This window comes from Xiphophorus couchianus, chromosome 4 (assembly GCF_001444195.1).
Source record: "Xiphophorus couchianus chromosome 4, X_couchianus-1.0, whole genome shotgun sequence".
Classification (NCBI taxonomy): Eukaryota; Metazoa; Chordata; class Actinopteri; order Cyprinodontiformes; family Poeciliidae; genus Xiphophorus; species Xiphophorus couchianus.
The window spans coordinates 2,185,685-2,213,272 of record NC_040231.1 but is presented as its reverse complement, the minus strand read 5'-3'; the positions used below and the strand labels follow the sequence as shown (position 1 = coordinate 2,213,272).

At 42.5% G+C, this 27,588-nt stretch overlaps 1 protein-coding gene across 5 annotated transcripts in view; it reads right to left on the bottom strand.

Moving 5' to 3' along the window:
- Nucleotides 1-3,138: 3,138 nt before the first annotated feature.
- large2 (LARGE xylosyl- and glucuronyltransferase 2) overlaps nucleotides 3,139-27,588 on the bottom strand; it is a 73,562-nt gene continuing 49,112 nt past the window's right edge. For 2 of the 5 annotated variants that reach the window (XM_028014520.1, XM_028014524.1), the window contains 14 exons: nucleotides 18,131-18,311; nucleotides 13,837-14,123; nucleotides 13,635-13,717; nucleotides 13,211-13,334; nucleotides 11,542-11,713; nucleotides 10,309-10,413; nucleotides 10,111-10,223; nucleotides 9,750-9,875; nucleotides 8,406-8,561; nucleotides 8,082-8,245; nucleotides 7,134-7,412; nucleotides 6,216-6,362; nucleotides 5,957-6,152; nucleotides 3,139-5,230 (listed from right to left, as the gene is read on the bottom strand). In XM_028014520.1, coding sequence (XP_027870321.1) covers nucleotides 5,033-5,230; nucleotides 5,957-6,152; nucleotides 6,216-6,362; nucleotides 7,134-7,412; nucleotides 8,082-8,245; nucleotides 8,406-8,561; nucleotides 9,750-9,875; nucleotides 10,111-10,223; nucleotides 10,309-10,413; nucleotides 11,542-11,713; nucleotides 13,211-13,334; nucleotides 13,635-13,717; nucleotides 13,837-14,123; nucleotides 18,131-18,230 — 2,250 coding nt within the window. In that variant the 5' untranslated portion in view covers nucleotides 18,231-18,311 and the 3' untranslated portion in view covers nucleotides 3,139-5,032. Of the gene's footprint in view, nucleotides 5,231-5,956; nucleotides 6,153-6,215; nucleotides 6,363-7,133; nucleotides 7,413-8,081; nucleotides 8,246-8,405; nucleotides 8,562-9,749; nucleotides 9,876-10,110; nucleotides 10,224-10,308; nucleotides 10,414-11,541; nucleotides 11,714-13,210; nucleotides 13,335-13,634; nucleotides 13,718-13,836; nucleotides 14,124-18,130; nucleotides 18,312-25,207; nucleotides 26,705-27,588 lie in introns of those variants that run through there. The other 3 variants (XM_028014522.1, XM_028014523.1, XM_028014525.1) reach the window with 3 other exon arrangements.

Below are 27,588 nucleotides of genomic sequence, written 5' to 3'. Positions count from 1 at the left end.
ACTCTTATTATGATCTTAATGTGAGTTATTACAGATGTTTTTCTGAAAAGAAACCAAGAATAATACATGATTCTAATTATTTACTACTAAAGTTACAGTTACTTGTTTTTCTTGTAGGTGTTCTCACAAATATAAGTGTAAGTATTATTACAAGTAAACCAATATTAATATAAGTATTTTACTTTGAATCTTATCCAATTACTAATAATGTTTAGATTTAATTTTTTAAAACTTTCATGCTTTAAAATAGTCTCAGCTATTTTTATAAATCTGCAGGCTGGAAACTTCCTCTTTTTCCAGGAAACCTGCTTTTCCTGTTTAATGACTCTCTCTGACTGACTATGATTTCTTATGATTAGATAGAAAAAAGTAGAATTAAAGCAAAGTTTGCATGAGACAAAAACAACACACACAACTAGATTTATTTTATTGACACTTAAGTCTACTGCTGGGCCTTGATGTCACTTGAGTGATTCATTTTAAAGATAACTTTATTTATTATTACTGTTAAACTAAAATCTCCAGCATGGGGAAGTGGGATGAGCTCGGATTTTCTTGACAGTGTCTTAACAGTAGCAATCTCTGTGATGGAGGCAGAAAGTATGTCTATAAATAAATATGTTTTACATACTGAGTAACTAAAACTGCACATTGATTTCATCAGATGCTAAAACTAAAGTTGTTTTCAAATTGCAGTTGGTATTTTAAGATGTAAATGTTATTTTTAAGTTTCAGACGTAAACATTTGAACAGTTTGTTGATTTGGTTTTATTTTTCTGTGTATTAATTATTTTAACTCCATGAATTCTCAGACACTTTTTTGCAAAATAAAATCTGTTTCACAGATTAAATTTCAACATCTATTTTTAAACAATGCTGCAGTGTCTTAAATACAGCTAAAGTAATGAAACATCCATTTACTATATGGTTCCTGGGTTTCATAATAACATAATGTTGTATCAGGTACCGGTAAATATTTATTCATAATTATTGTTTTTTTTATGGTAATGTTTTTGTAAAATTTGATTCAAAGTTGTATAATCAAATTAGATTCATAGAATTTATTATTTTTACAATTATACATGACACATAAAGTTCAATTTAACTTTTTTTCTGTTCCTTAGTTGCCTAGTGTCGCTAAAAAGCTTCACACCTAAAATCACAAATCACTTTGAAAAATCTGGTCACATGTCTATTTTAATATGTCATATATAAATGACATTAGTAAACCTAAATATATTTTATTTCACAATCTGACTCAGGGTTAACGATTATTTACAGTAGTTCCCACTTTTACCACTAGATGGCATTAAAGCACTTCTAATCGCATCTATTTTATGAAAAACATTGTAAATAGTATTTTTACGTCTCCTGGCTGCATTCACATCTAAACAGCTAATGAGCTTCAGTGGTTCATGAAGGTTTATTTAAAGGTTGAGATTCTGCTAATGAAAGAGATAAATAATGTATTTCTGTGAGTTTCCATCAGACTAACAGCTGCCGGCGTGGAGAGGATGACCTCCTGCTGTGAACCCAGAGATGGAGGGTTCTCCGGCTGCGCAGCGTGGGATGGGCTGCTCTTCATGATGAAACCTCTGGAGAGAAACCGTGAGTCGGTCCAGATCTGCTGCTGCTCTCTGAATCTACAGAAAATAAAGAAAATATTAATAATGACCTCTGACCTGGTCGGCTGTAGTTTGAGTTAGAGAAAAAACATTAAATGGAAACAGGAACACTATGAAGTTACTGTCGTTTAAAACTGAACACAAATCTGTACGTTTTTATTTTAGTAGATAAATATCAATAATTCAATTCAAAATACTTTAATTATCCCAAAGGGAAATTTAATGTCATAACTCATACAGATCCAGTTAGAGTCACTCTGGGAGGTTTGGTGTGGGCAGGAAGAATCCTGCAGCTCCTCCAGTCAGTGCTGCTACACATCTGAAGAACCCTCTGACTGAATCAACGTTCTACAGCAACATCTGAGATTTGGGGTCAAAGTTCAGGTACTACTTGAGCTTTTCAGATGCTAATCAGCTACTCCCAGTTGTAAAAACATTTGTTGCCATGATTACGCATCATAACAACGGTCCAAAAGTTTTTAAAAAAAAGATGAAAAATCCTTCCAGCTGCACAACATCCAGAACAACAAACATTAAACGCCTCAACCAAGAAAAGATGATTCAAAGTCTACAAGAAGAACAAATGAGAGCTGGCAGCATCATCATGTTTTTATAACTTTAAGGTGTTTTATTTCAAATCTACGGTGGCCCAGAAGGGATAATAAAATCCAAAGCAACAGCAGCAGAAGCCACTAAGCGATGCTAAACCATAAGCTGTGCTAGCAACATTAGCTTTAGCTTTTATCACGTCCATGTTAGCATAGCTTTGTGGTGGCTAGTTGACCTTCTGGGCCACCGTACATAAACAATCCATGGGCTGTTTTTGCTAAGTTCTGAATTTTTTTTGTTACAAATAGATCAAAACATAAATATTAGGAAATATTTTATATCAGAATATGAATGCTTGTTGAACATGAAGTTTTGAAAATCAATTTTTCTTCCACCTCCAGAAAATAACATTTAAATTCATTGATACAAACTGTGATTATAATTCATTACAGAAATTAATCAACAAAATATTGCAGCCGTTTTCCTGGCAGTCAGATTAACGAAAAGTTTGTTTCTGATGAGTCGATCTCTCAAAAAGATGAAACAAAAAGTAAGTTATGAAACTGAGATTTTACTGATTTATTTGCAGAATTTCTCCTTGTCTTCAGTCTTCCTTTCCTTTCTGTTGTTTTTCAGTTTTTTATTTCTTTCCTCTGTGAGTGAAGCCAACTCTGGAGAAAAGTTCAGTGAAACTATTTCTCCAATTATTTCAGTGATTAGCATTTAAACAGGAGGAGAAGCCAGGGGACCCATTTCTCCAAAACAATGTGTTTCTATTAAAAGTTTCTTACTGGACCAATTACACACATGGAAGCGTCGCTTGGCTTCAAACCGCTGACCCCGATAAATATAAACGTTGGATCTCCCCCGACATTCAGCCTGCAGAGGGAGGAATATAAATAATTTCACAGGGTAATCCAGAAAATAAAATTAGCTCTTTGCAGAAAACACGCAGCAGGCGGAGTAATTAGAAAAGGGCAAATTTATTTAAAGCACTTACATAGAAAAATATGATTGATTTGAGTCAACAATAATAAATAGAGCCTGTCGGTTCCAGGCCGCGCCGTCCGTACGACTGTACAATCAATATCCAGTTTCACAATACAGCAAAAGGCACTAGCATTTACCACAATCAACAACAAGAGGCTGGAGGCGGCGTGGACGGAGCCGCGACGGTCTCCATGGCAACGGTCCAGTCGCTCTGCGCCAGACGCGATCCGACGTTTGGTACCGGGACGTTTCCTCCGCCGGGGAGCCGCAGCGACGACGCTTCCCTCAACATGGCGGCGGCGTAAAAACGAAACGGTTCAAAACAAAACAAAGATTAAAAAAATAAAATAACAATTTTAATTAAACCGAAGTCCAGAGGAGAAAATCTGAACGTTAAATACTTTCATAAAAAATTAAATAAAAACAGGAAATCTAGCTGGAATTAAGATGTTTTTCTTGCTGCTCGTTTGTTTATGAATTCTTCATTTTTACCCTGATTATGATTAATTATAGATTAATGAATTCAAATAGTTTTTTTTTATAGTCAGGCGATCAGGTGGGACCTAAAAGTTTCCCTTCACACAAATTTATTTCCTGTTTTGTTTAAATGTTTCGGATCGAAGAGAAAACTGAATATTTTCAGAACGATTTCATCAACTTTCCTAAAATGTCTTTTTTTTTTTTTATAATTTTTTTGAGCCAATCAGAGGAGGAATTACTAAAATGTTTGTTATTATTTTCCCAGTGCATCATGCTGCCACCACCGTGGAGAGCATCGGGGTGATCTCTGAGACGGGTCAGCGCCGGTTCTGGTCTTGGATTCCTCCCGCGGCGGCCATCTTTGACCAGTTTCTCTCTGTCATCGTTGAATCATGACCTTTGACCTTAGTTGAATCTAGGACTGGGCCATAACTTGATTTTATTTCTTTTACCCACCAATGATGTTCTTGGGTCTCCATCGTTCAGAGTGATGTCATCATGCCCATGGCGGCCATCTTGTTTCACAGCATTTTAAGTTCATTTATCTGCCACTGGAACAAAATTAAGGAATTATTTATTAAAACAAGCCTCCGTGTCTTGCTGAAACGTTTACTAGGATATTTGCACCAGAAACTCGACCAAAGTTACTTGGTAAAGTTTTGTGTTTTTTCAGTGTTTGGATCTAAAAAACACAGAATTTCCTTAAATATGAAGAATTTTGACGCAGCAGCAGGAAAAACGAGTTAATTTCAGCTGGATGAGTAAAACTCAGCAGGATGACGAGTGAAAACGGTCAGTAGACGGCGCAGACATCCAGTGACTCAGACGTAAAGTCCAGCTTCCTGTTGGTCCCGGTCGGTCCGGTCAGAACTTCTTTGCCGCTGTGAAACCCGAGCGATGAGATGAGGACCTGGTGCAGCGGTTTACATGCAGAACGAAGCAGACGTGACTCCGAGTGGCGTCGCTGCGGCGACAGATCGCACACACACTTAAAGCACACGGAAACGTGATCTGATCCGGAAACCGTCGGGTTCTTTTCCCTTAAACCCGTCCAGAAATATAAAGCCGTAATCAAAACTCTGTAAATGCAAATGTTTCGCTATCATTGGTTCAGATTTATGCCTTAAAAAACAAAAAAAGTGTTATTAAATATCTTTGTAAATGTCGTGAAGTTGATAAGGCTTGAATCGTTCTCCAGCTCGACTGGTTTCCCTCGACCCGGAGCGCCGGGTCCGGACTGGCTCCCAGTGGGAAAAGCCCTGATTGTCAGAACAAAGTGAAAACCGTTATGGTTCCTGTTTTCCTTCGCCGCCGCCGCCGCTCCGACGGGCCATAAAGCTTCACGGTTCCGCCAGACGCGCTCCGGGCCTCAGCGCTCCGTCTGGAGCTCACATGTTCCTCTGGGCCGTCAGGTACTTGAGGGCGGCGGCGCCGTACTTCCTGGACAGATCCTGGTGGAACTCGTCCTTCAGCGTGTTCAGACAGTTGCGGTAGCTGGAGCTGGAGCGAAACTTGGAGATGTCAAAGCTGGGAGCGTGCGGCATGTGGATCATGAAGGCGTTGGGAAGGACCATGAGGTCGAACTCCTGCAGGAGAAAAACGGAGAACCGGAGTCAAAGCTCAGGATGTTTACCTGCAAGGTTCTGAAACCGGATTATTATTCCACGGTTTCTATTCCAGTTTTACTGAATAGAAAAACTTTAACTACATTTATGAACCCAAAATGGAAATTATGATGTAAATGGAGGAAAAAATTAAATCAGTAGCTGGAGGTCAACATTCTATCTATGCTAACCATGTTGGTTTACTGATTTCGCATTAGCATCAGCTTATGCTAATTATTGTGCTCGTGTGGCGCTTTAGTGTTATCTTCTGTTAAATGTATTAATTTAGTGCTTTAGCATCAGCTTTTGCTAATTACTGTGTTGGTTTAGTCAATTAGTGTCATTTTTCACTAAATATTTAGTTATATATATATAACATATATATACTATATATAACTATATTACTGTTATTTCTTTATGAATACCACGTTGCGTTAGCGCTTTAGCATTAGCTTCTGCCAAACCTGTTTTAATTTGTTGGTTTAACAGAACATTTGCTTCCACATAATTTTTTTAAAAACTCAAACATTATTTTCAAAATCTCCATTTTAAAAATACTTTAAGGTTAAAGTGAAGATCAAAATGTTTATCACATAAAAAACTTGCTAAAAGTAAACGTGAGCGCTCTTCCATAATTATCCCTGTTTTCTTGTGGATTCCATTTTGTTTACTAAGTTCAGTCCCGTTTGGTTCCAGGCGGTGGCGCACCTGAGCGTCCAGCTCCATGATGTGGGACACCTTGTTCCAGCCAAAGCCCACGAAGCGCTGGTCGTACTCGGGGCAGTCCCGCCTCACCACCACGTACGGCTCGAAGTCCGACTCCCACTCCACCTTGTAGGGCGTGGTCGCCGTTCGCCACTTAGCATAGTTGGTGGGAGCGTGACCCTTCGGCCACACGTGGTACCTGCAGACAGGGGGCGCTGTTAGCTGGGTGCTCCGCTCATCTGGAAGGTTCTGGTTCTGGTACCTGAAGGTGTAGAGAGTCCCCATGTCCAGCATGGAGAGGAGCTCGGCTTTGGATTTGGGGAAGGACAGACGGTAGCGCAGCGTCTCGAAGGCCGGGACCACCAGAGCCTTCTTGGTATGAGCCACATCCAGCTGGACGATCGACTTTCTGAAAGACCCAAAACATTTAAGGTCGTTGGGTTTCGATTCCCAGGTGACGATTTGGCTGAGAAACAGCTGGAGCATTAAGTATTTAATACTCAGCAGATTTCTTAAGTGACAAAGAATGGAGAGGTCAAAGGTCAACTGTGAGGGAAAAAAATCTGACTGGCATTTTATTGCATATATGTAGCATTAGCAATTGGTTAGCAGCTAGTTAAGCACCTTAGCGTTAGCTTCTGCTAAATACCATGTTGGTTTAACGCGTTAGTGTTGTTGCTTAGCTAATCACCATGTTGGTTAACAAATTAGCATAAGTTTCCACTAAATATCCTGTTTGTTTAGCAGGTTAGCATCCACTAAATGCCGTGTTAGTTCAGAGATTTAGCATTAGCATCCGCTACATACCATGTTTGTTTAGCAGGTTAGCATCCACTAAATGCTGTGTTAGTTCAGAGATTTAGCATTAGCATCCGCTACATACCATGTTTGTTTAGCAGGTTAGCATCCACTAAATGCTGTGTTAGTTCAGAGATTTAGCATTAGCATCCGCTACATACCATGTTTGTTTAGTGCTTCAGCCTTAGCATCCACTAATTGCCGTGTTAGTTCTAAGATTTAGCATTAGCTTCCAATATGCATGATGTTGGTTTAGCACATTAGCATTAGCGAAAATAATGTTTTTGATTAGCACACATATCTTCTTATTTAGCGTAGAAACCACAGACACCAGGATCAGCTAAATGTTTTGTAACCAAACCTGCAGGATCGCTGTTCTCACCTGAGGTAGTCGTAGAGACCGTACATCGGCAGGAAGTCCACGTCTGTCAGGAACACGTAGGGCGTGTTGGCGTTCCTCAGGGCCACGTTCCTCACCAGGTTGACCGGGTAGAACTGGCCTTCTTTGTAGACGATGTGGTAGCCGACGTTCTTGCGGTTCTTGAGGACCTCGGAGGCCTGAGCGTAGCGCAGGAACTGCTGCGCCTCGGCGTCGGACATGTAGAGCGCCAGGCTGATGGGGCCCTCCCAGTGCTTACAGATGGCTTCCAGCATCTGCAGCCTGACCGACACAGGAGGAAAAGAGCTTAGAGCAGCAGGAATCAAACTCTACGGAGGGCTAGAAGGGACAAAATTCAATAAATAAATACATCATTATCTTAATGTGTCATGAAATAAATAATTGATTTCATAGATGGTTAATTTGTTAAATAAGTCATTCAAGTCAAGTCAAAAGTTATTTATATAGAATATTTACAAGGTCTGAGCTTCACAATAAGTACAACATCATAGACAGAGGAATGACAACAGAAACAAAATGAAGTTTGAGTACAAAAAATAAAAGTTGCAGTAAAATACCAAGAAAATGATAATAATACAAATAAAAGACATACTGTAGCAATAATATAAAAAATAAAAAATTGGGGGTGGGGCTACCGGAGAAGCAAAACAGTGGGCGAGGTGAAAAGGTGGGTGGAGTTATATTTAATAAATTAGCTGTTCATTAAATAAATTATTTTAAATATTTAATGAATTATATATTTATTTCATGTTACATTTACTAAATAAGTATTTTTATTCAGTTCTCAGTTTTATTCATGTGAACATAAGGAGTTCCTCCAGGTTCTGCTCTGGGCCCAGTCTTGTTCTTCCCTCTGTGGTTAATTTTAGCAAACACAATGCCGATCAAAACTAAAAACTGATGATTTTATCTGAGTTTTCCTTCCCCCACCTGTCCATGGACAGCTGAGCCACCAGCGTGACGTCGGTGTCGTCCTCAGCAGGCGTGTAGTCGTACTGCAGGAAGTACAGGTGGACCCGGTGCACCGTCAGCCGCTCACGCCGGAAGTCATAGCACTGATCGTCTTCGTCCAGCTCCTCCAGCGCCGCCTGCAGCTGAGGAGAGGAACTACAGCTTCTAACAGACTCTTTGCCTTTTTTATACTTAAACAAACGCAGGGTGATTAATTTTCATGATGGAATGGATTATTGAGACGTAACGAGCTCCTGTGTTTATTCGTGTGTGTGTGTGTGTGTGTGTGTGTGTGTGCCGTACCCGGACGCTCTCCGGACTGGCCTGGCTCGGGCAGCCGAACAGCTCCCTCCGCAGCAGGTTGCCGTCGTACTCCAGGAAGGTCAGGTAGAGGTTCCTGAAAAACTCCACGTGTTTGTTCTTCACTCGCAGTTTCTTTGGAGAGTTCCAGTGGATCACCTGAAAACACAACAACAACAACAACAACAACAACAGGTTGTTTCTCACACTGGATTAGAGAAACACAAAATATCAGATCAAGCTGCGGCTGCAGCTAACAATTATTTTAGTAATTGATTTTCCCATTCATAATTCTGACCATTAATCTGATTAAAAATTGGCACTTTTACATATTTTTCATTTAACCAATATTAGAAATTCATGAAAAGATGAAAAAAAATAATACAGTTAATTTTTTAAATAAGAAAATAAACATTTAATTGAATAAAATGCAATAACAGCATTCCTTCACTGAATTTGAACTAAAACTACAAAGACGTTTTGGTTAAATGTATTTACTGACAAACTGTTTTTATCCTAAATGCTTTATGTTAATTACAGCTGACCTGTAATTAGCATAATTAATTACATCTCAGTAGGTGGCATTTTTTTCTGTTCCAGTTAATGATTAATTGATTACTAAATTAATAGATGATTATTTCAATAATCGATTCATTACGATTAATCTGATCAATCTCTTCAGCTATAGATCAAGCAAATCTATAGTTTGATATGAAGGTGACCTATCATATCTGTGGCCTATACAAAACATGTTCATTACATTTTTTCCACAAAATCCTCTTAGATCATTTAATTTCAGTGTGCTCAGTTCTGAGCTGTTTTAGGGCCTCTGTCACTTTAAATCCAAATAAGCTGCTGCTGGCCACGCCCCCAAAACCAATGTTTCTACTCACACATTTAAATGTCCACAAACAGAAGCAAAATTATACATCCGTACAGATTGGAAAAGCAGAAGTGGAGCCTCCTGCACAACCAGCAAGAATGTGGAAAGTGGTTTATGGATGTCAACAACAAAACACTTTGTAGAAGCCATACAGCAGTAAAACCAGCTGGAGTTCCGATTGGGTTGCTAGGTAACGGGTTCAACTCTGCTGGGGTTGCTAGGTGACGCCGCGGTGCCTGCTGATTTATGTCGTTACATTATGGAGGTTTTTTTAAACGGTTCACACATCTGGGGGATTTTTAAGCACTTTGGCTGTTTTTAGAAGCAGTAGAAAAAAAACATGCAAAATGTGAGTGTTGCATGTGTTCCCTTTAAAAGGTTTCATTCTGGGTTCTTCTTGCACACGGTCATTGAACCCAACCAGAGGAAGGCCGACGGCGGTCCGGTCCGGTTCGGTACCGTACCTTGAGGTCGGACACCTCGGTGTAGCATTGCTCAGAGCGAGTGTGATCCGACAGCTGGACGTTCCAGAAGCAGGGCAGCTGGTGCACCAGGACCGGGTTCTGCTTGATGAAGGCATTGAAGATGTCCTACACACACACACACACACACACACACACACACACACACACACACACACACACACACACGGTGTCAGCCACACGCTCCTGCTGCCAGAGCAGAACTGGATGATCGAGCGTTCTGAGTCATCGCTGCTTTACAGAGAAAGTAACGCTCTGATAAAAACATCTAGAAGAGAAACCTTTTCCTTCAGGTCAGGCCTCAGCTGCCAGTTAGAATATTCTGATTCGGAGGTCGTCTCACCTGGTCCGCCAGCGACGTACTGAGCATGCTCATCAGCTCCCGCTCTGCCGTCAGGCGCCACATCTGTTCCCAGCTGATTCTCCGGAGTCGCTCCAGGTAGAGCAGGATGACGCCTGCAGCGGCAGCAGAGGAGGAAATGAAACCCGGAGGACCGTTAAAACGTTCACCAAACATACAGGAAACAAAACTGCTGCCTACCCGTGTTGAAGCCCCGCCCCAGCGCCGGCCAGGGCTTGTGGTTCTTCCACAGGTTGCCCAGGTACCAGTCGCTCTGGTTCTCCACCAGACCGATCACCTGCTTATCTGGAGACAGGAGAAAAACTTCAGTCGACAAACTTAAACTCTTTTGGTTGAAAAACCAGCCTGAGGGAATTTAAGGGAAGTTGATTTTTATCAAGTCAACTTCTTGTCTTTATCATGTTGAGATGGAGGCTGACCTAGTCAGATCCCCAGTAATCTGATAAACTCGGCTGAACTACACAGAAAAAATGAGCTGCTGCTGATCAATCAGGGAGAGAAGAAAGTGATCGGCTCTGCCTGCAGCAGAGAAACCGTTTACATCCTGGATGTTTTCATGGAACATTTTATTTTCTGTTAGATTACAGAGCAGCAGCCATTTTCTGAACAGATCAGTTAGGATGTTAAAGGTCAGGAGGATCGAAGGAGAAAGTCTCAGTATCAGAATCATCTTCTGAACAAATGATCAGACTGACGTAAAAACTAAACATCAGATCAGCAGAAACACTTCAGACCAGCTGAATCCAGTAACTTGACTTTATCTTTGTGGTTTTGAGCAACTGGACCAAGTCAGAAATTTGGTGACGCTCAGATATCCCAGCTTTTCTTCTGCCTTAAACGCAGCATTATAATTATAATTCTCTGATTTTGTGTACATTTGAGAAACTGTTTACACTGGAAAAACTAAGATCTTACCAAGTAATTTTGCTCTAGTTTCTAGTGAAAATATTTTAACTATGCTTGAAATAACTTAAAAGTAACTTTTCAGTAAGATTTATTTTTTATTTGCTTTAAGCAAATAATTCCTTAAGATTGATGAAAAAGTTCTAGTTCCACTGGCAGATTATCTCACCTGTAACAAGACATTTTCCCATGTTATAAGTTAATTTATGCGCCAATAAAACACAAATTAACGTAAAACAAGCCTATATCCTGCTGAAAAGTTACTTTTAAATTATTTTGTCTTATTTCAAGTGTACCAAGAAATATGAACAAGAAATTAGACCAAATGACTTGGTAAGATTTTGATGTTGATGTATGCATTTATAAGTAATGTTTTACACTTACAAGTCTTGCTGTGAATGTTTTTGACACTAATTTAGCTCCATATAAACCTGTCTTTTTATGCAGATTGGAAACTTTCTGAACAGGAAGTGAGCAGGTTTGTGTTCATGAAGCGAAGCCCATTCTCACCAGTGAACTTCTTGAAGATGCCCCACAGCTCGGCGATGTCGGTGGCGAAGGTGATGTCCGTATCCAGGACGATGACCTTCGCCAGGTCGGCCGGTAAAGCTTTGGTTAGCGTCAGCTTCATCAAGCCGTAAATACCTGAGTAATGCTTGTTGGGGATCCAGGAAACTTCGGACTGAAACGGCAAGCAGACGGAGATTATCTCTGCTCTGATTGGTCGGTTCGCACAAAGACGCTTTCAGCAGTTTTCTGGCAAACACTAAACATCAATCTGCAAACAGTGTCCTTTAATTAATTCTCTCAATTCAGAGTAATTGGATCTGCGTAAGTGCATCATCTGTAAACATAAGCGGCTTACAGTCGCCGCCGTTTTCCTCCACTTAATGGAGAGTGAGGAGCGGCTGCAGGTCGGCACGGCGACGGCACAAAGGGCCGATTGTTGGGCGCGGCGGCGGCGGCGCAGGAGGAGAACGTTAAACACAAACACCGATTCATGCCTGATCCTCTTTATTCCACTCAGACCGCATCCATCAGCATCAAACTGAGGATTTACTGGTCAGCCTCTTTCTGACGGCTTTAAGAGTCCAACTCAGCTACACTGCAAAAACACAACCTGTTACAACGCACTCTGATCTGGTTTCCAATGCAAACGTCTTGGATGGATCTGTCGCTGTAACACATGCAGACAGATGATAAACTGTCCCAGAAGTTATTGTGATAAACAATAATATGAAGATAATGGTCTAGAACACGTTTTCAGAGATCAATCCACTTTAAACTCTAATATGTTTAAAACTAGAACTGGAAGACATTTAAAATGTCCAAAATAAATCAACAAAACAATAAAAATAACAAATAAAATCAAATATGAAGTCTCTGTAAACTAAACTGTTGTTCATAAAAAGGCCAAAGCATCAGACTGACGACGTCATCATCCAGAGTTTGGTAGAAAAAGAGGAAAAAATCAATTAACTCATCTTAATTTATCATGAGATTTAATTGATTTATTGCTTATTGCAAATATTGAAATAAGACAAAACTAACTTAGAAGTAATTTATCAGCAAGACACAGGAGTTTATTTTAGGGCAATAATTCCTTAATATTAATCAAAACGTAACAGTTCCTCTGGCAGATTATTGAACTTATAACAAGATTTCTACCCATGTTATAAATGACATAATCTGCCAGTGGAACTAGAACTTTTTAAAGTCAATATTAAGTAAATATCAAGCTCCTATTTCTTGCTGAAATGTCACTTGTAAATTCGTTTATCTTATTTCAACTGTACTGAGACATTTGCACCAGAAACTAGACCAAAATACTTGGTAAGATTTTGTGTTTTTACAGTGTAACTTCTCTTTGTGACAAATTAAAAACAACACCAGAACATTTACAGTATATTATATTATATTAACCATCCAAACTTTCCAAATTCCAACCCACAAAACTAGAAGCTGCAGATTTTAATCTCATGTTCAAATGACTGAAACTGATTGAGGTCCATCTTACCCTGATCGCCATGGCAACCAGAGACTGACTGATTCCACAAATATGGTCATGTATCCTGTAACCGAGAGCGGAGCCTAAACCTGAATCCGGCTCCAGAGGTAAATCAGGAAAATGCTGCGCCTGATGCGATTCGATGCGATACGATATGATGCGGCGCCTCACCTTGAGCTCCTCGGCGTCGTAGAAGCTGACTTGAACAGACGGAACCATCCAGGACCGGAACAGGGAGCCGAGGATCCGACTGGCCACCGAATCGGTGATGAAATGGAAGTGGAGAGGATTCCTCCTGGAACCGGACGACAGGAAACGAGAGCCGAGAATGAGAAAGGGATCAATCCATCCATCGATCCATCCATCCATCCATCCATCCATCTATCCAACCAACCAACCAACCAACCAACCAACCAACCAACCATCCAACCAACCATTCATCCATTCATCCATCCATCCATCCATCCATCCATCCATCCATCCATCCAACCAACCAACCAACCAACCAACCATCCATCCATCCATCCATCCATCCATCCATCCAACCAACCAACCAACCAACCATCCGCCCGCCGGTTCGGTTCTACGGACTCACCTGTGAAAGAGGACGGACTTGACCAGAGTGACCACGTCTCTGCTGGCGTTGTGACCGGCACAAACACAGGCTACATGGATCAGCTGCAGAGACACAGAACCATATTGGTTAAAAATGGTGTCAAAACAGCAATATTATCGCTTATCGCAATAATTTCTGGGACGGTTTATTGTAAACATTCGTCATGGCGACACTTCCTGACCTCACACTTCTGGACCAGCGGCGATCGGGAGCAGTCTGTGTGGTTGCTCTTCTCCTCCGCCGTGTTGTCGCCGTCCTCCGGCACCGTGTCCGCTGATGCGCCCCACTGCTGGTTGCCGTAGTTACCGTCAGAGAGCTGGGCGGCGCCCTGCGACTGGCTGAGCTGCAGCTTGATCTGCCGGTTCTCCTCCTCCACCTCTCGGACCCGGGACTCCAGGACGGCTCGCTCCAGAACCTGTGCGGCGGGCGTGTCGGGCAAGCAGGGCGCCAAGAGGAGGGAGCGGCCATCTTAGGAGGAACAACACGGCAACCGGCTTTAGCTTAAACTCTAAGATAGTTTACCAGCTGTGATAAAATAAAAACAACTGGATTTTCATCACCAACATGGTTTCAAATCTACTAAAAACAACTTAACAGACTAGAGTGGAATATGAAGAATAAAATGCTTCTTTTTGTCTGGTTTTATTTTGCAGCCAAACATCAGAACCAGAATCTGTGAGGCTGAACTTTGGGCTTCCAATCATCACGTCTCCATCAGAGTCGCCGCCGCCATTGTTTTTTCCCGTCTGTGACACAAACAGACTGTGAATCTGTGAGCTAAACCTTCTCCAGAGTCTCACACTTCAAATTTGGCTCATCGCACTTCCTCCTCCTCTTCCTCCCCAGGAGGCTCGCTTCTGTCTGAAACGTTGGTGGGTCTTTGCTAAGAAAGAAAATCCTCCAAAACTGAAGGAACGTTAAGGTAGGATAACCTACAGTTTACCCTAAAATCACACTAACGATGAAAATGAGACGCAGCTGGTGTTAAAAACTGGACTAACATCTTCTTCTCTTTGGGTTTTTCCACCAATCGTCTCTCTAACTTAACTCTCCTCATCGTTCTGTCCCTAAACCAAACATTATTGCTGGCCTCTCCGTCTGTAGCGTCCTTCCTTTCGGTCTCACTGAAGCTCTTTTCTCTTGTTGTAGCAGAAGGTCTACAGAATGACGAGTCGGTAGGACTGAGATTTCTCTGAGAAAAGCATTAAATGCAACATTTCTACCCTCAGTGTCAACACGAATGTTAAACTATAATGATTTTATCAGTTTTTAACACTAATTCAGATTTTAAAATCTAACATATGATCTAAACTTGAGGGCCTGGTGGACGAATCAAAACAACCGAGTCTGACCAGGATTTGGTTCAATGTTCAAAGGAACTGAAGAAATCGACTGATTCTGGTCCGTCTACAAACCTCGGTCTCGGTTCGGTTGAAGTGAACTCTGGTGCAGATCGGAGACCGCTCCAAAAGCAGGAAGTGCAATACAGCGCAGGGCATTCTGGGTAAATACAACCAAAACAAACGCACGTGTGTAGCGCTAAGAGGGAAAACGGCTCGTGACATTTTATCAACGACAAAATAGAAACAGCAGGCAAGCTAGTTTTCTTTGCACTTCTTCTTTTTGAGTTTTCATGCCATTTCCTTCAGTGGTTCTTGGAGCAGCGCCCCCACAGGCCAGGAGGGGAACAGGTTGCTCTAAGGGTTTGGTTGGTTTGACTCAGAGCAGAGAGAAAGAGAACCGCAGATTGATTGACAGCACTAAGACCTTTCTCCTGGCTCTGGTTCTGCTTTTCTGGCTGTAGAAAAACACAGAGGAAATTGATTTTTTCACAGATTATGTCTCATGCTATGCTGTCAAAACAGTTTTAACTGTAAAAAGGATATATTTTAATAAAAGTTACCTACTGCAGCTTTCAAGCTCTACCCTTTGAGGTAGTTTCCACATTACTTCACAAAGGTTTCTGGGGAAAATGTTCCTTAAATCTGGATTTTAATTAATTGAACAACCCTTTTTCTGCCTTTCAGCAGAAGAAGACTCATTTTCTTCCTCATCTCCACATTTAAACTGCTAAAATCTGAGTTTAGTCATGGAGAATAATCAGGTCATTTCTGACCTTTGAGAGAAAACTCAAAGATAACCAGAATCAGGACGATAAATGAACTGCGTGTCTGTTAGGAGCCAGATCTAATTCACTTTGGCTGTTTTTCTGCCAAAAGCACAGAAATGCAAATCGCGCCTGGTGGCCTGAACACTGGGAGCCGACTGCAGCGCTTCAGAAATGGAAATGTGTGCAGCATCTGCCAACGCTGCGTCCTGTCCTGTTTGTCCAGTCCGCTTATCGCCGCTCACTGAATCACATGTATCGCTCTGCGTGATGCTGACTCATCGGTACGTTTCCTCTCGCATATGAAATGTAATCATAAAAACCGACAGCAGCGCTCAGAACAAGGTGTTAATCACGGCGTTCCAGGTAATAGTCACATCCCGTAAAAACAGCATCAGCAGACAGAAAACAGAAAACATGAAAAACTCCAGTTTCCTGGTGAGACTTAACTCTGGAAGCAGGTCAGTGCGTCACACACACACACACACACACACACACACACACACACACACACACACACACACACACACACACACGCCCTCCTTCCAAAGATTGCTTTTCATTGTTCTGAAACACTCAGAACAACAAGCAGCAGCTGAAAATATTCCCAAAGAAATTATTCTCAGATTAAACCGGATTAAACACAAGATCCAGTTCTTATGCTGAAAACATTTTTACAAGACTGATTATTTTTCTGTCAAATTTTAAGTAAAAAAGATTCTGAATTTATGGCAGTTGGACGTAGAGATGATGGATGGAGGATGGATGGATGGATGATGGATGGATGGATGATGGATGGATGGATGATGGATGGACGATGGATGGATGGATGATGGATGGATGGATGGATGGATGGATGATGGATGGATGGATGGATGATGGATGGATGGATGGATGATGGATGGATGATGGATGGATGATGGATGGATATATGGATGATGGATGGATGGATGATGGATGGATGGATGATGGATGGATATATGGATGATGGATGGATGGATGGATGGATGGATGATGGATGGATGATGGATGGATGGATGATGGATGGATGATGGATGGATGGATGGATGATGGATGATGGATGGATATATGGATGATGGATGGATGGATGGATGATGGATGGATGGATAATGGATGGATGATGGATAATGGATGGATGATGGATGGATGATGGATGGATGATGGATGGATATATGGATGATGGAGCTGGGCTGGCTCTGGCTGGCATGGCTGCCTGGACTTGGCTCTCTTGCTGCTGGCTGCTGGCTGGCTGCTAACCTGGCTGGCTCCCTGGCTGGCTGCTGGCTGGCTGGCTGGCTGCCTGGTGGCTCGGTCCTGCTCCGTTCCCTGTTACCGGTTTTCCTTTCCCCCTTCGCCCCCTGCCGGCTCCGCCTTGCGCCTTGCTGCAACGACTCGATAAAGAAAATGATTCATTATTAAAATGAATGTTATTGACTTTGACTGAACTGAACAACTAGCAGGATCATTTCCCTTCATCATCATCATCCTCCTCCTCCCTCCTGATCCTGATGGCATGATGGGAATGTTCACATGATGGGAATGTTCACATGATGGGAATGTTCACTCCCCCGTCTGAGGGAGGAAAAACACTTTGTTCTCCACACAGAGGAAAAGCTGCTGCTCCAGTTTTAGTTTCCTGCTAGATGTAAATAAAATGCAGAAGTGCATCTTTAATTCTGGCTCTGAACACACAGATTCCCCTGTGGCATTATGGGTAATCTGTATGATCTGCAGCTGCTGCGTTTACTGACTGTGGGATTTTAGAGCTTCCAGTCAACAGACAGAACTGCTGGGCGGCCATATTGGTTCTGCTGGGCGTCAGGATGAGAAATGAGTTGAGGAATCAAACTTTGTGGTGAGATTAAAGAAAACTGAGCTGAGCTGGATTAAAAACTGGACCAGTTCCAGTAAAGCAAAGGTGTCCAAAGTGCGGCTCAGGGGCCGTTTGTGGTCCTTGAAATGAGTTTGAGCGGCCCTAACTCCTAAAATGTAAGGTGGGACACAAGTTTTACTTTTTAATTTGATTTAATTTGTAAAATCAAATCACTTTTACTAAATGAAGACTTGGGCGTTCCCTTTTAATTAATTTTTCAAAATAAAGCAGGAGTGAACCAAAAACATAAAAATATAGAATAATATGGTCAAGATGAAAAAAATAAGATTTTTTTTTTATCTGGCAAACCTGCAAAACCTTTCTCATGTTTTAAATCTTCAATAAGCCCGGAGAAATGTGACCGCCATCATGTTCAGTAAAATAGTTTTTGCAAAACCAAAAATATTAAGAAGTTTTCTCAGTTCGAGTCCGACCCAAACCGACCCGGCAGAACCACTTCCCGCTCCTACTCACTCTCCAGGTTTCCTGCCAGCAGGTAGAGCCAGGTGAGCAGGACGACGGCGGTCAGAGACGCCACCAGCAGCTTGAGGCGCCCGCGGCACAGCAGGTGCATGATGGGACGGCGGCGGTCGGGTCGGGACGGGGGTTCAGGTGGGGCTCAGTCCGTCTTCAGCTCCCTGCAGCATCCTTTCATCTGAGGAGACACAACGGGTCAGAACCAGAGATAACGACCCAAACATTTCAGTAACTGAATGAAGCTTTAAGCTAAACTGTGTTTATAAAACTAAAACCTGCTGAAATTACAGATATTTATCCTTTTTTGTGTTTATTAATCCATTTATTGAACTTTCAAACTGATGGGAATTTTTTTTTTTTTTCGCCACACAAGCAGCTAATCTAAGATAATCTGCAAAATGGCGGCAACAGAAGAAGGGAGAAAACTGCAGCTGATTGTTCAACATTACTTGGATAAATGTTTTTTACATTTTTGTTGAGCATTCAACCCAATCCAGGTAAACATAATCACAAAACTAACTACTACTAACTACTACTACTACTAAAACTACCACTGTAAGAGAAATGAAACAATATTTACCTAAAACAAACAGACTGTAAAAACTCATTTAAACCAACTGAGTTAGACAAAGAAAATAAAACTAAACCCAAAACTTTTTTAATAATTCTGGTCAGAACACAGGAAGTGGCTCATCAGACCCGTTTCCTCCCAGTTCGGCTGGGAATTCAAAATAATCCCTGGGATTAAACATCTCTTTCACCCAAAAGACAGAAACCGACAACATTTACACGCATGAACCAAAACCAGGAGATTTACCAACAAAGTTTAGAGTTTATGTTGGAAAAAAAACCTCAAACGAAAGTTTGGAAGGAAATTTGAGATTCAGGATCAGAGAAAGCAAAAGAGTCACAGGAGAGAAACCATTAATGAAATAATCCTCAGATAATTTAGTAATTGATTCATCATTAACTGGAGGTTAGAGTTCCAAAAGGGCCATTTAGTGAAAACAACATATTCAGAGCAGTAATTAAATATAAACATTTAAAATGAAAAATCTTGTTTTTCTGTAAATCTGATCACCTCAAAGCTTTTGGCAGTTTTAGCCTCAAATGGTTCAAATTCTGTAAAAATCTCTCATTAAGCCCCTTTTACTATCCAATCAATAATCAGTTAATCTAAACAAATAACCAGCAGATCGAACAGAAAGTTTCCCACATGTTGATGTTAGCAGGATTTTTAAGCTGCTGATGCTGCAAACAGCCAATCACTGAAGGAATGATGCTGCTGCCGCCGCCGCGGCTGCTGCTAATGCTGCAAACAGCCAATCACTGAAGGAATGATGCTGCTGCTGCTGCTGCCGCGGCTGCTGCTAATGCTGCAAACAGCCAATCACTGAAGGAATGATGCTGCTGCCGCCGCCGCGGCTGCTGCTAATGCTGCAAACAGCCAATCACTGAAGGAATGATGCTGCTGCTGCCGCCGCCGCGGCTGCTGCTAATGCTGCAAACAGCCAATCACTGAAGGAATGATGCTGCTGCCGCCGCCGCGGCTGCTGCTAATGCTGCAAACAGCCAATCACTGAAGGAATGATGCTGCTGCTGCTGCTGCCGCCGCCGCCGCAGCTGCAAACAGCCAATCACTGAAGGAATGATGCTGCTGCTGCCGCCGCCGCGGCTGCTGCTAATGCTGCAAACAGCCAATCACTGAAGGAATGATGCTGCTGCTGCCGCCGCCGCGGCTGCTGCTAATGCTGCAAACAGCCAATCACTGAAGGAATGATGCTGCTGCCGCTGCCGCGGCTGCTGCTAATGCTGCAAACAGCCAATCACTGAAGGAATGATGCTGCTGCCGCTGCCGCGGCTGCTGCTAATGCTGCAAACAGCCAATCACTGAAGGAATGATGCTGCTGCAGCATTTCAGGAAATAAAATGTTGATCTTCTTAATTAAAAAATGATTCAATGTTTGTTTATTTGCATGTATAAGTTAGACGATGGGGTCTGAGGAGACGCTGAGGCTCTGACCCAGAGGTCAAGGGTCATACTGGTCAGGTCTATGGTTGATCTGCCACCAGTGGGCGGCGTAGAGCAGGTCACTGAGTGTCACATGACCCGCTGAGCGTCAGATCGAGCGTTTAGCTCCAGAAACAGTCGCTATGTTGAAGGTAAACAATCCAGATAAGCTGCAGGTAAATCGTGGCCCAGTCATGGGGCGGGATTATTAATCCCTCTTAAATTACCCAGAATCCCCAGCAGCAGCAGAGCAGACACGTACTGTGCGATTTTACAGAAACTTTGGGGTTTCATTTGTCTTCTGGTGGATTCTTGGATCGGTACTGATCCGGTTCTGAGACAGAACCACAGATTACAGATTAAGGTGGATTAAATCTCCTGAGTTTAGGACATATTTAATATAAACATGTTGGAATGAGAGTTTTAAAGTAGTGAAGAAACAGAGTTGGAAAAAACAAAAAACAGTCGGACAGTTTTTGTGTTTTTATTATTAAAGCAGGTTGAAATGCCTGAAAGGTGATTTACAAATAAACTTTATTGATTTAAATGCAGAAAATGATTAAAAAGTTACAGAAACAAGAAATCTTAAATAAAAAGTTAGGGACTGTCAGGCAGATAATTTCAGATTAGAAATCAGATTTTTGGAGGTTAAAGGAAAAATAACAATTGTTGTATTTAAAATGATTTTTAATTCTGCATAAAGCCTCCAGTCCAGGAGTTTGTTTTCTGTTGGCTGAGCCCCCAGAGCCGAGATAAGGACGTCTGTAGATGTTAGCCTCCTTGCTAGCGCTGAGTCGGTTTCCACTGAGCTTGTTGATTAATTTTAGGATGTTTGATGTTTAAACTATAGATAAGAGCCTGTTCTTGTTCTTAACAAAACCATTCTGCTAATTGTGCTGTTATCTACGTTCACAAGTTGGTAATACTGGATACTTTTACTTACTTATACAAGTAGTTTTACTGAACTTTTCTCTTTTACTTCAGTAATATTATTATTATTATTGCTCTTGATTTAAAGATATAAACTCCACAGATTGGAAATATTAGATTCTTAAATTTAATCATTGTATGAGCTAATGTTTACGCAAATTTGAGCCTAATTAACATTTCATACATGTCAGTGTTTACATCATAATTGTTCATTTTGTTTTACTAAACATGGTTAATTTATATGAAAGGTTACATAAAGGTTTGGAATCAGTCATAACTGGAGAACAAAGAGGAACACGAGTTCCTTCAGAGTGACGCAGCATTAAACGCAGCACAAATATCTGCTTGTCTAGTGGCTCAAAGCGAGAGCAGAAAGCCCTCCAACGCTCATTTAAACTTCCCAAGTATGATTTATGAGTTAATTAGAGAGGCTGATGTATGCGCTGGATGCCGTCAGGAGCCAAGAAAGCTGCTGAGACGGACAAGAAAAGAAGACGAATGGAGAGCAAAGATTAGGAGAAAGAGGTGAAGAGGTGACTGGAATTACTGGAAGGAGAAAAGGACAAAGAGTGGAGAAAAAGAGAATAAAGGGAGCGGAGAGATAAATACAGCGAACAGGAAAGGTGACAGGAGGAGAGGCGATAAAAGGAAAAGCAAAGATTAAGCGAAGGCAGAAAGATTAGACGACAACAAAGAGGGAGCGATAAACCGGAGGAGATAATAAACAGGAAGATTCTGTTCAGCAGATTAAATAAGCAGAGAGGAGACGGTGGAGGTGATAAACCGGGTCGGGACAGAACCCGGACAACCCGCCTCTAATTACGACCATAAAACCCAAACGACTGGCTGACAAAACCTGAGCAGAGCGGAGGACGGCACCGCGGGGCGCCAAGTTAAAACGCAGCAGCAGCGGCCGGGTTCTGTTCACTAATCCTGGAAACACTGCAGAAACGACCGGACCGGTTCCAGAACACGGAGCTCAGAAAAACCCAGAAACCCGGAGAGAGTCGGGTCAGAGGAACGACGAAAACACAGAGGGGAAATCTGATGTGGGTTCGTTTTCTCCGGAGTTTAGATCCAAAGGAAGAATGTCCAGGTGGGCAGGGAGGCAGAAGTTCTGCCAGACCGGACCGGACTGGACCGGGTCCAGGTGGGCAGGGAGGCAGAAGTTCTGCCAGACCGGACCGGACCGGGTCCAGGTGGGAAGGGAGGCAGAAGTTCTGCTGGACCGGACTGTACTGGACCGGACCGGGCCCAGGTGGGCAGGGAGGCATAAGTTCTGCCGGACCGGACTGGACCGGACCGGGTCCAGGTGGGCAGGGAGGCAGACGTTCTGCCAGACCGGACCGGACCGGACCTAGTCTCGATCTCGTCTCCACAGATCTGACAATCAGACGGTTTCCTTTTGACTGACTGACCCGGTGGACGGGGTCACCAATGTTTTGGTTATATTTAACCATTTTTCAAAAATAAGAAAAAAATAAATCTGTGATTTGGATCCTCCATCCATCTTCCAGAATCCCACAGCATGACGCTGCCATCACCCTGCCACATGGTCTGGTCTGAGGTCATCTCTTCAACCATCTTCCATAAAAGCCAGACATGCGGAGCAATCGAGTGGAACGGCCCAGTCAAAGTCCAACTGAGAGTGTGTGGTGAGACGATGAAGAGGACGGACTCACACACTTCCTCTTCCCGCCTGGGATTTTCCCGGCGTTCCGAGCTGCAGCAGCAGACGAACGGGATGGTAATGAAACGATCCTGAACCGCCGCAGCCGTTCCCGGCGCCGCTGCTCTCTGAGCACAGAGCTAATCACGGAGAGGACGGTTCTGATTAGCAGAATAATCAGCAGGCGCTTCTTCCATTAGCGCAGATAAAAGAGCAGAGCCGTAATCAACTGCCCTCACGCTCTGCGTTGACCTCCCTGACCTCTGAAGAGGAGCTCCGCCCCCTGACATGGCCGCCATCACATTCTGATCTGCTTCCACAGAAAAACCCGTTTACAGATTAAACTCCCTGAGAACATCCCTCCTGTCTTCGGATCATTGCTTTCTGTGCCAGCAGGAGGCGCCGCAACGAGGTCTTTCTCTCTCTGACCCTTAATTATCTGCCTTGATCTGAACGGAGACGTCAGGATGAATTTCACAGGCAGCTGGAGTTAAAAGCGACCGTGACGGTCCGAGTCCTCCAGGCCGCTAACGAAGCCGGACAAGCTGAAGAGTCGGCCCGCTTTCAGAGGTCACGCCGAGGGACGGGTCAAGACTTTCAGAGAAGTAATCTCTGAATAACAGCTTTACAGACAAATCAGTCGGGATCCGACCCAAACGTCCCTCCTGCATCCTGATCCTCCGTCTCCCTCACCAACTCCTCCTTCCTCTGAGGTTTTCTTTTCCAATTTCAACTTTAAAAACTTTTATTTCCAGTTAATGTTTGACCCATTTTTAAAACTCTAATCTTAAAATTTACTCTGAATTTACAGCAGATATTTCTGCAGCAAAACAAGTCTGGAATAAAACATTAAAACTCGGGTTGTTCAGTAGAAACCTGAAGCCTTCAGGTCACAAAACCTCAACCTCACTTAACGACAATAACTGATATTTACAGATTATACATATATTTATATATTGGTGGAAATAAACATCAGTTAAAATCAGCCCAGCTTTACTTACTGATACTTAAAAAAATACAGATACAAATGCTAACTTTTTTATTTGTTTTAAATTAGCATATTAATGTTTCTTTATTATTTTTAAAGTAACTACAGCTTTGACAAAAAACTCCAGCTTTTAAAATGTTTGATAAATTTTTTTATTATCTTGACGTTTCATCAACATGTTCCAGATGTTCCTGTTGATCCTGAATTTAATCTTTGCTTCCCGTCTTTTGTCCAGGCAGCAGATTCTGCTGAATGTCTCCATGTTTTAATCCTTCACAGGAAAAACACGATGAAGAATAAAAATCATAAGAAGCGGCGCAGAAAGCTTCCAGCTCGGCTGAGACACGGTTCTTATCGGCCCGTCTCCGTCCCGTCCCGGCTCCAAAATCCAGTTTTAAGATATTTAAACGATGCAGCAGGATCCTGCAGAACAGGATCTGTTACATCTGAAGCTGGATTATCTCTGATTGGTTTCTAATTTCCACTGCGGTCAATTTTTGAACCCTAAAGTCAACTTTTCAAAACAACAACTTAGAAATGAGGAACATCAGTCAGAGTGGAGCTTTGGTCATAATCTCTAGAATAATAGCAAAAATAATCAAAATATGACAGGAAACCTGATCCAAGTTATAATCAGCTCAGTGGAGAAACTTCATGCTGGACAGGAAGGAACAACGTCTGATCCGGAAGATCCGGGTCGGATTTTACTCAAAGCTTGTCCACATGTAGCCGCGTCTTTATAAAAACTAAATATCACTGAAATATTGTTTTAAAGAAAACATTGTAAATGGGATCAGTTTCTGAAGTTTTCATCCACAGGAAACAAATCTGTTGTTTTAAACATGCCACACCCACAGGGGGCAGCGCAGCGCAAAGCTGGAACCCAAGGCAGCCAATCAGACTGCTTCATAACAACTACCACTTCCTGTTAGGAAAAGCTGCAGAAATCAAAGTGCAAATTTGAGAACTTAGATTTACTAAAGGTGTTTTTATTAACCTGTAAGGTTGTAAATGTCTGAGTTGGTTTTGGATATAAAGTCTTTAAAAAAAACTTGTCTTTAATAATAAAAATAGTTTTTAAGTTTTATTATCAACAGTTTATAACATGTTGATGTTGCTGCTTTGCTGCAAAAATTCACACGACTTAAGTGAAGTTTGACTAACAAAGAAAAATCAGATTATACTTTTTCATTTTATACTAAGAAAAAGAAGATTTATGATCTGTTTTGTGTAAAAATACAAAAACAAATCCTCCTTAGAGAAGAATTATTGAAAATGCAGAAAAACATTTTTCTGTTTGCAGTTTGATCTTGTTAATTTTTGACCAAATGAAAAGTAAGTTTATTCACAAAAACCTACGAAACGTTTCTGCTCTGAATTCAAGTGTTAAATAAAACAGTTGATTCTTTTAGGTGATGTTAGTTGAACACAAATAATAAAATTTAACTCAACTGAGTTTCATTGTGTTGGACCAACCTAAATTATTCACATTCTGAGGTGATTCTTTCCTTCAGATGCGTGTGGATTCGGTTGGATGGAGAAACTGCCTTGAACTGAGCCGAGTTCGTCCAGTGAGTCATTTTTCAGCGTGTGAGGACAAGTCGGCTGATCCTCACTTCCTGACTTCCAGTTAAGCCAAAGAAGCTAAAAAAAAAAACCCTCCAAAAGCCACAAATCCACCGACCGCCTGCAGAGGAACGAGAGCGAAGCGGCGGCGCTTGTTTCGCTTCTAACTCGGAGAAGCACGGAGCTGCAGGAGCCGCAGCAGGAAAACCGACGGCGGCGTTTCGACCTGCTGGATGTGTGGAAACGGATCGAAGCTCAAACAGCTGGGTCGGCTCTGCGGCGCTCAGCAGACCTGCAGAGGGTTCGCTCGTTTCTGCAGCTCGGTGAGTGAAAACAGGAAGAAACCAGAGTAAACTGCTTTAGAGGACAGAAATGGCAGCAGTGACCTTTGCCCCCACCTTCCCACCTGGATATTTCCCGTCCTGCGATCCAAACAGAAACAAGTCAAAGTCCAGCCGCTCAGAGAGCTCAGCTCTTCCTCCTCAGGATCTTCCTCAGCCCAGGCTCGTCCAGGATCTGCAGACCTTCGTCCCACTTCGTCCTCCTCCTCCTCCTCTTCCTCGCACACAAACAGACCATAAATCTCCTCCACCTCCCAGGAAACTGCTCCGATTTCAGCCCCACTCCCTTTTTTCCCACTTTATGGAGAAAAGAACAGATCATCCCTGCCGGGGAGGAGGAGGGGAGCGGTGTCACCTTACATTGTCGGGAACAACAGAGGGGCATTGTGGGGGTTTTCTTCCTGCACCGTGGAATGCACCGGTCCCCTCTGAGGCCTCGTTCGCTTCTTTTCAGCATCATAAACGGTTAAATAGTTTATGTCTCCTCCAGGAAACGCGGCTTTCTCTGGAAGCAGCGTTTCTCCGCTGTACATTTGACTGAAGAACAGTCTGATCCTTCCTCTGTTCAGGCAGGAAGGCCGTTTATCCAGACAGATTAAAGGATTCCTCTCCTCATCCCGGGAAAAAGACACCTTATCATTTATAAATGCCGCTTTATGCAACAGGTGGTGTCTGTGAACGCTCCGGTTAAATCCAGCGATTCTGAACAAAACCTTTATTCCAAACCAAATCTGACCATTTACTAACAATAATCTCACTGTTTTCATTGCATTTCATATTAAAGTAATAAACCAAGAATTGTTAGATAAACCTTTGATGTTTACTGTGTGGTGTCTCTTATAAATTAGTATTTTTCAGTTTTTAATCAATCAGGTTTATTTGTGTAGTTTGTTTCAGCAGTAAGTGAGTTCAAAGTCAAAAATCAACTGAAACATTAAATTCTTCCATCATTAGAGATCAAAATGTTTCATTTATTATGAATCAAAAGAAACTGCGACCAGCTGGGTTTAATCTGGATGTAAAGGAACTCAGTGTTTCGGCTGTTTTTCAGTTTTCTGGAAGTTTGTTCCAGATTTGTGGTGCATAGAAGCTGAGTGCTGCTTCTCCATGTTTGGTTCTGGTTCTGGACGCAGAGCAGAACCAGCACCAGAAGAAATGTGCTATTTAAATAAACTGATCTAATCTGAATCTAAAGTATCGACCCGATACCGATATTATGGATATTTAGGATCGATGCGTCCAGCTCTTCTCCTCAGAGCTGCAGGTTTTTAACCTGAAGTCAACATTCAGAGATCAGAGCCGAGCGACGCTCCAGTCAGGATTTCCTCCTCTGTGGAAGCTGCAGACCGGCTGCAGGTTTCATGCAGAACCTGCTCAGGAACCCGCAGAACCATGTTGGTTTAGTCTGGAGGTTCTGCACCATAAACACACCATGAGGCAGCAACGGCTCCACCATTACAGAACACACTTCGGGTTCAGGTGGCGAGTGGAAACGAATCCTCCTTTCCACCCAGCAGAGGTCAGCAGGTCAACAACACCTTCCTCTGTTTACTCAGAGGAACACTGACCCGACTCGCCCCTCCCCCGCCTGCTGCTGGGAGCCGGATCAGGAAACATACCCAGACGACCCGACAGAACAGCGCAGACACTTCGCTGCTTGTTATGGAGTCAAAGGTCAGATCTATGGTCCCACAGAGGCAGGGTGGGGTGGGGGGAGAGGGGTTCCTGGACCTGCGGCTGTTTGCTTCTTCCATTACCGACTCTGAACTATAAATAAACGTCTGATCTCAGAAATCCACTGATGATCGTTTCCTGTAACGTCTGGAGCTGAAAGAGCTTAACTTTGAGAAGGGAACATTTACCTCCAGAGTCCAAACACACAAACACAAACCGGGACACACACACACGCCAACACACGCACACACGCACACACACACACACACACACACA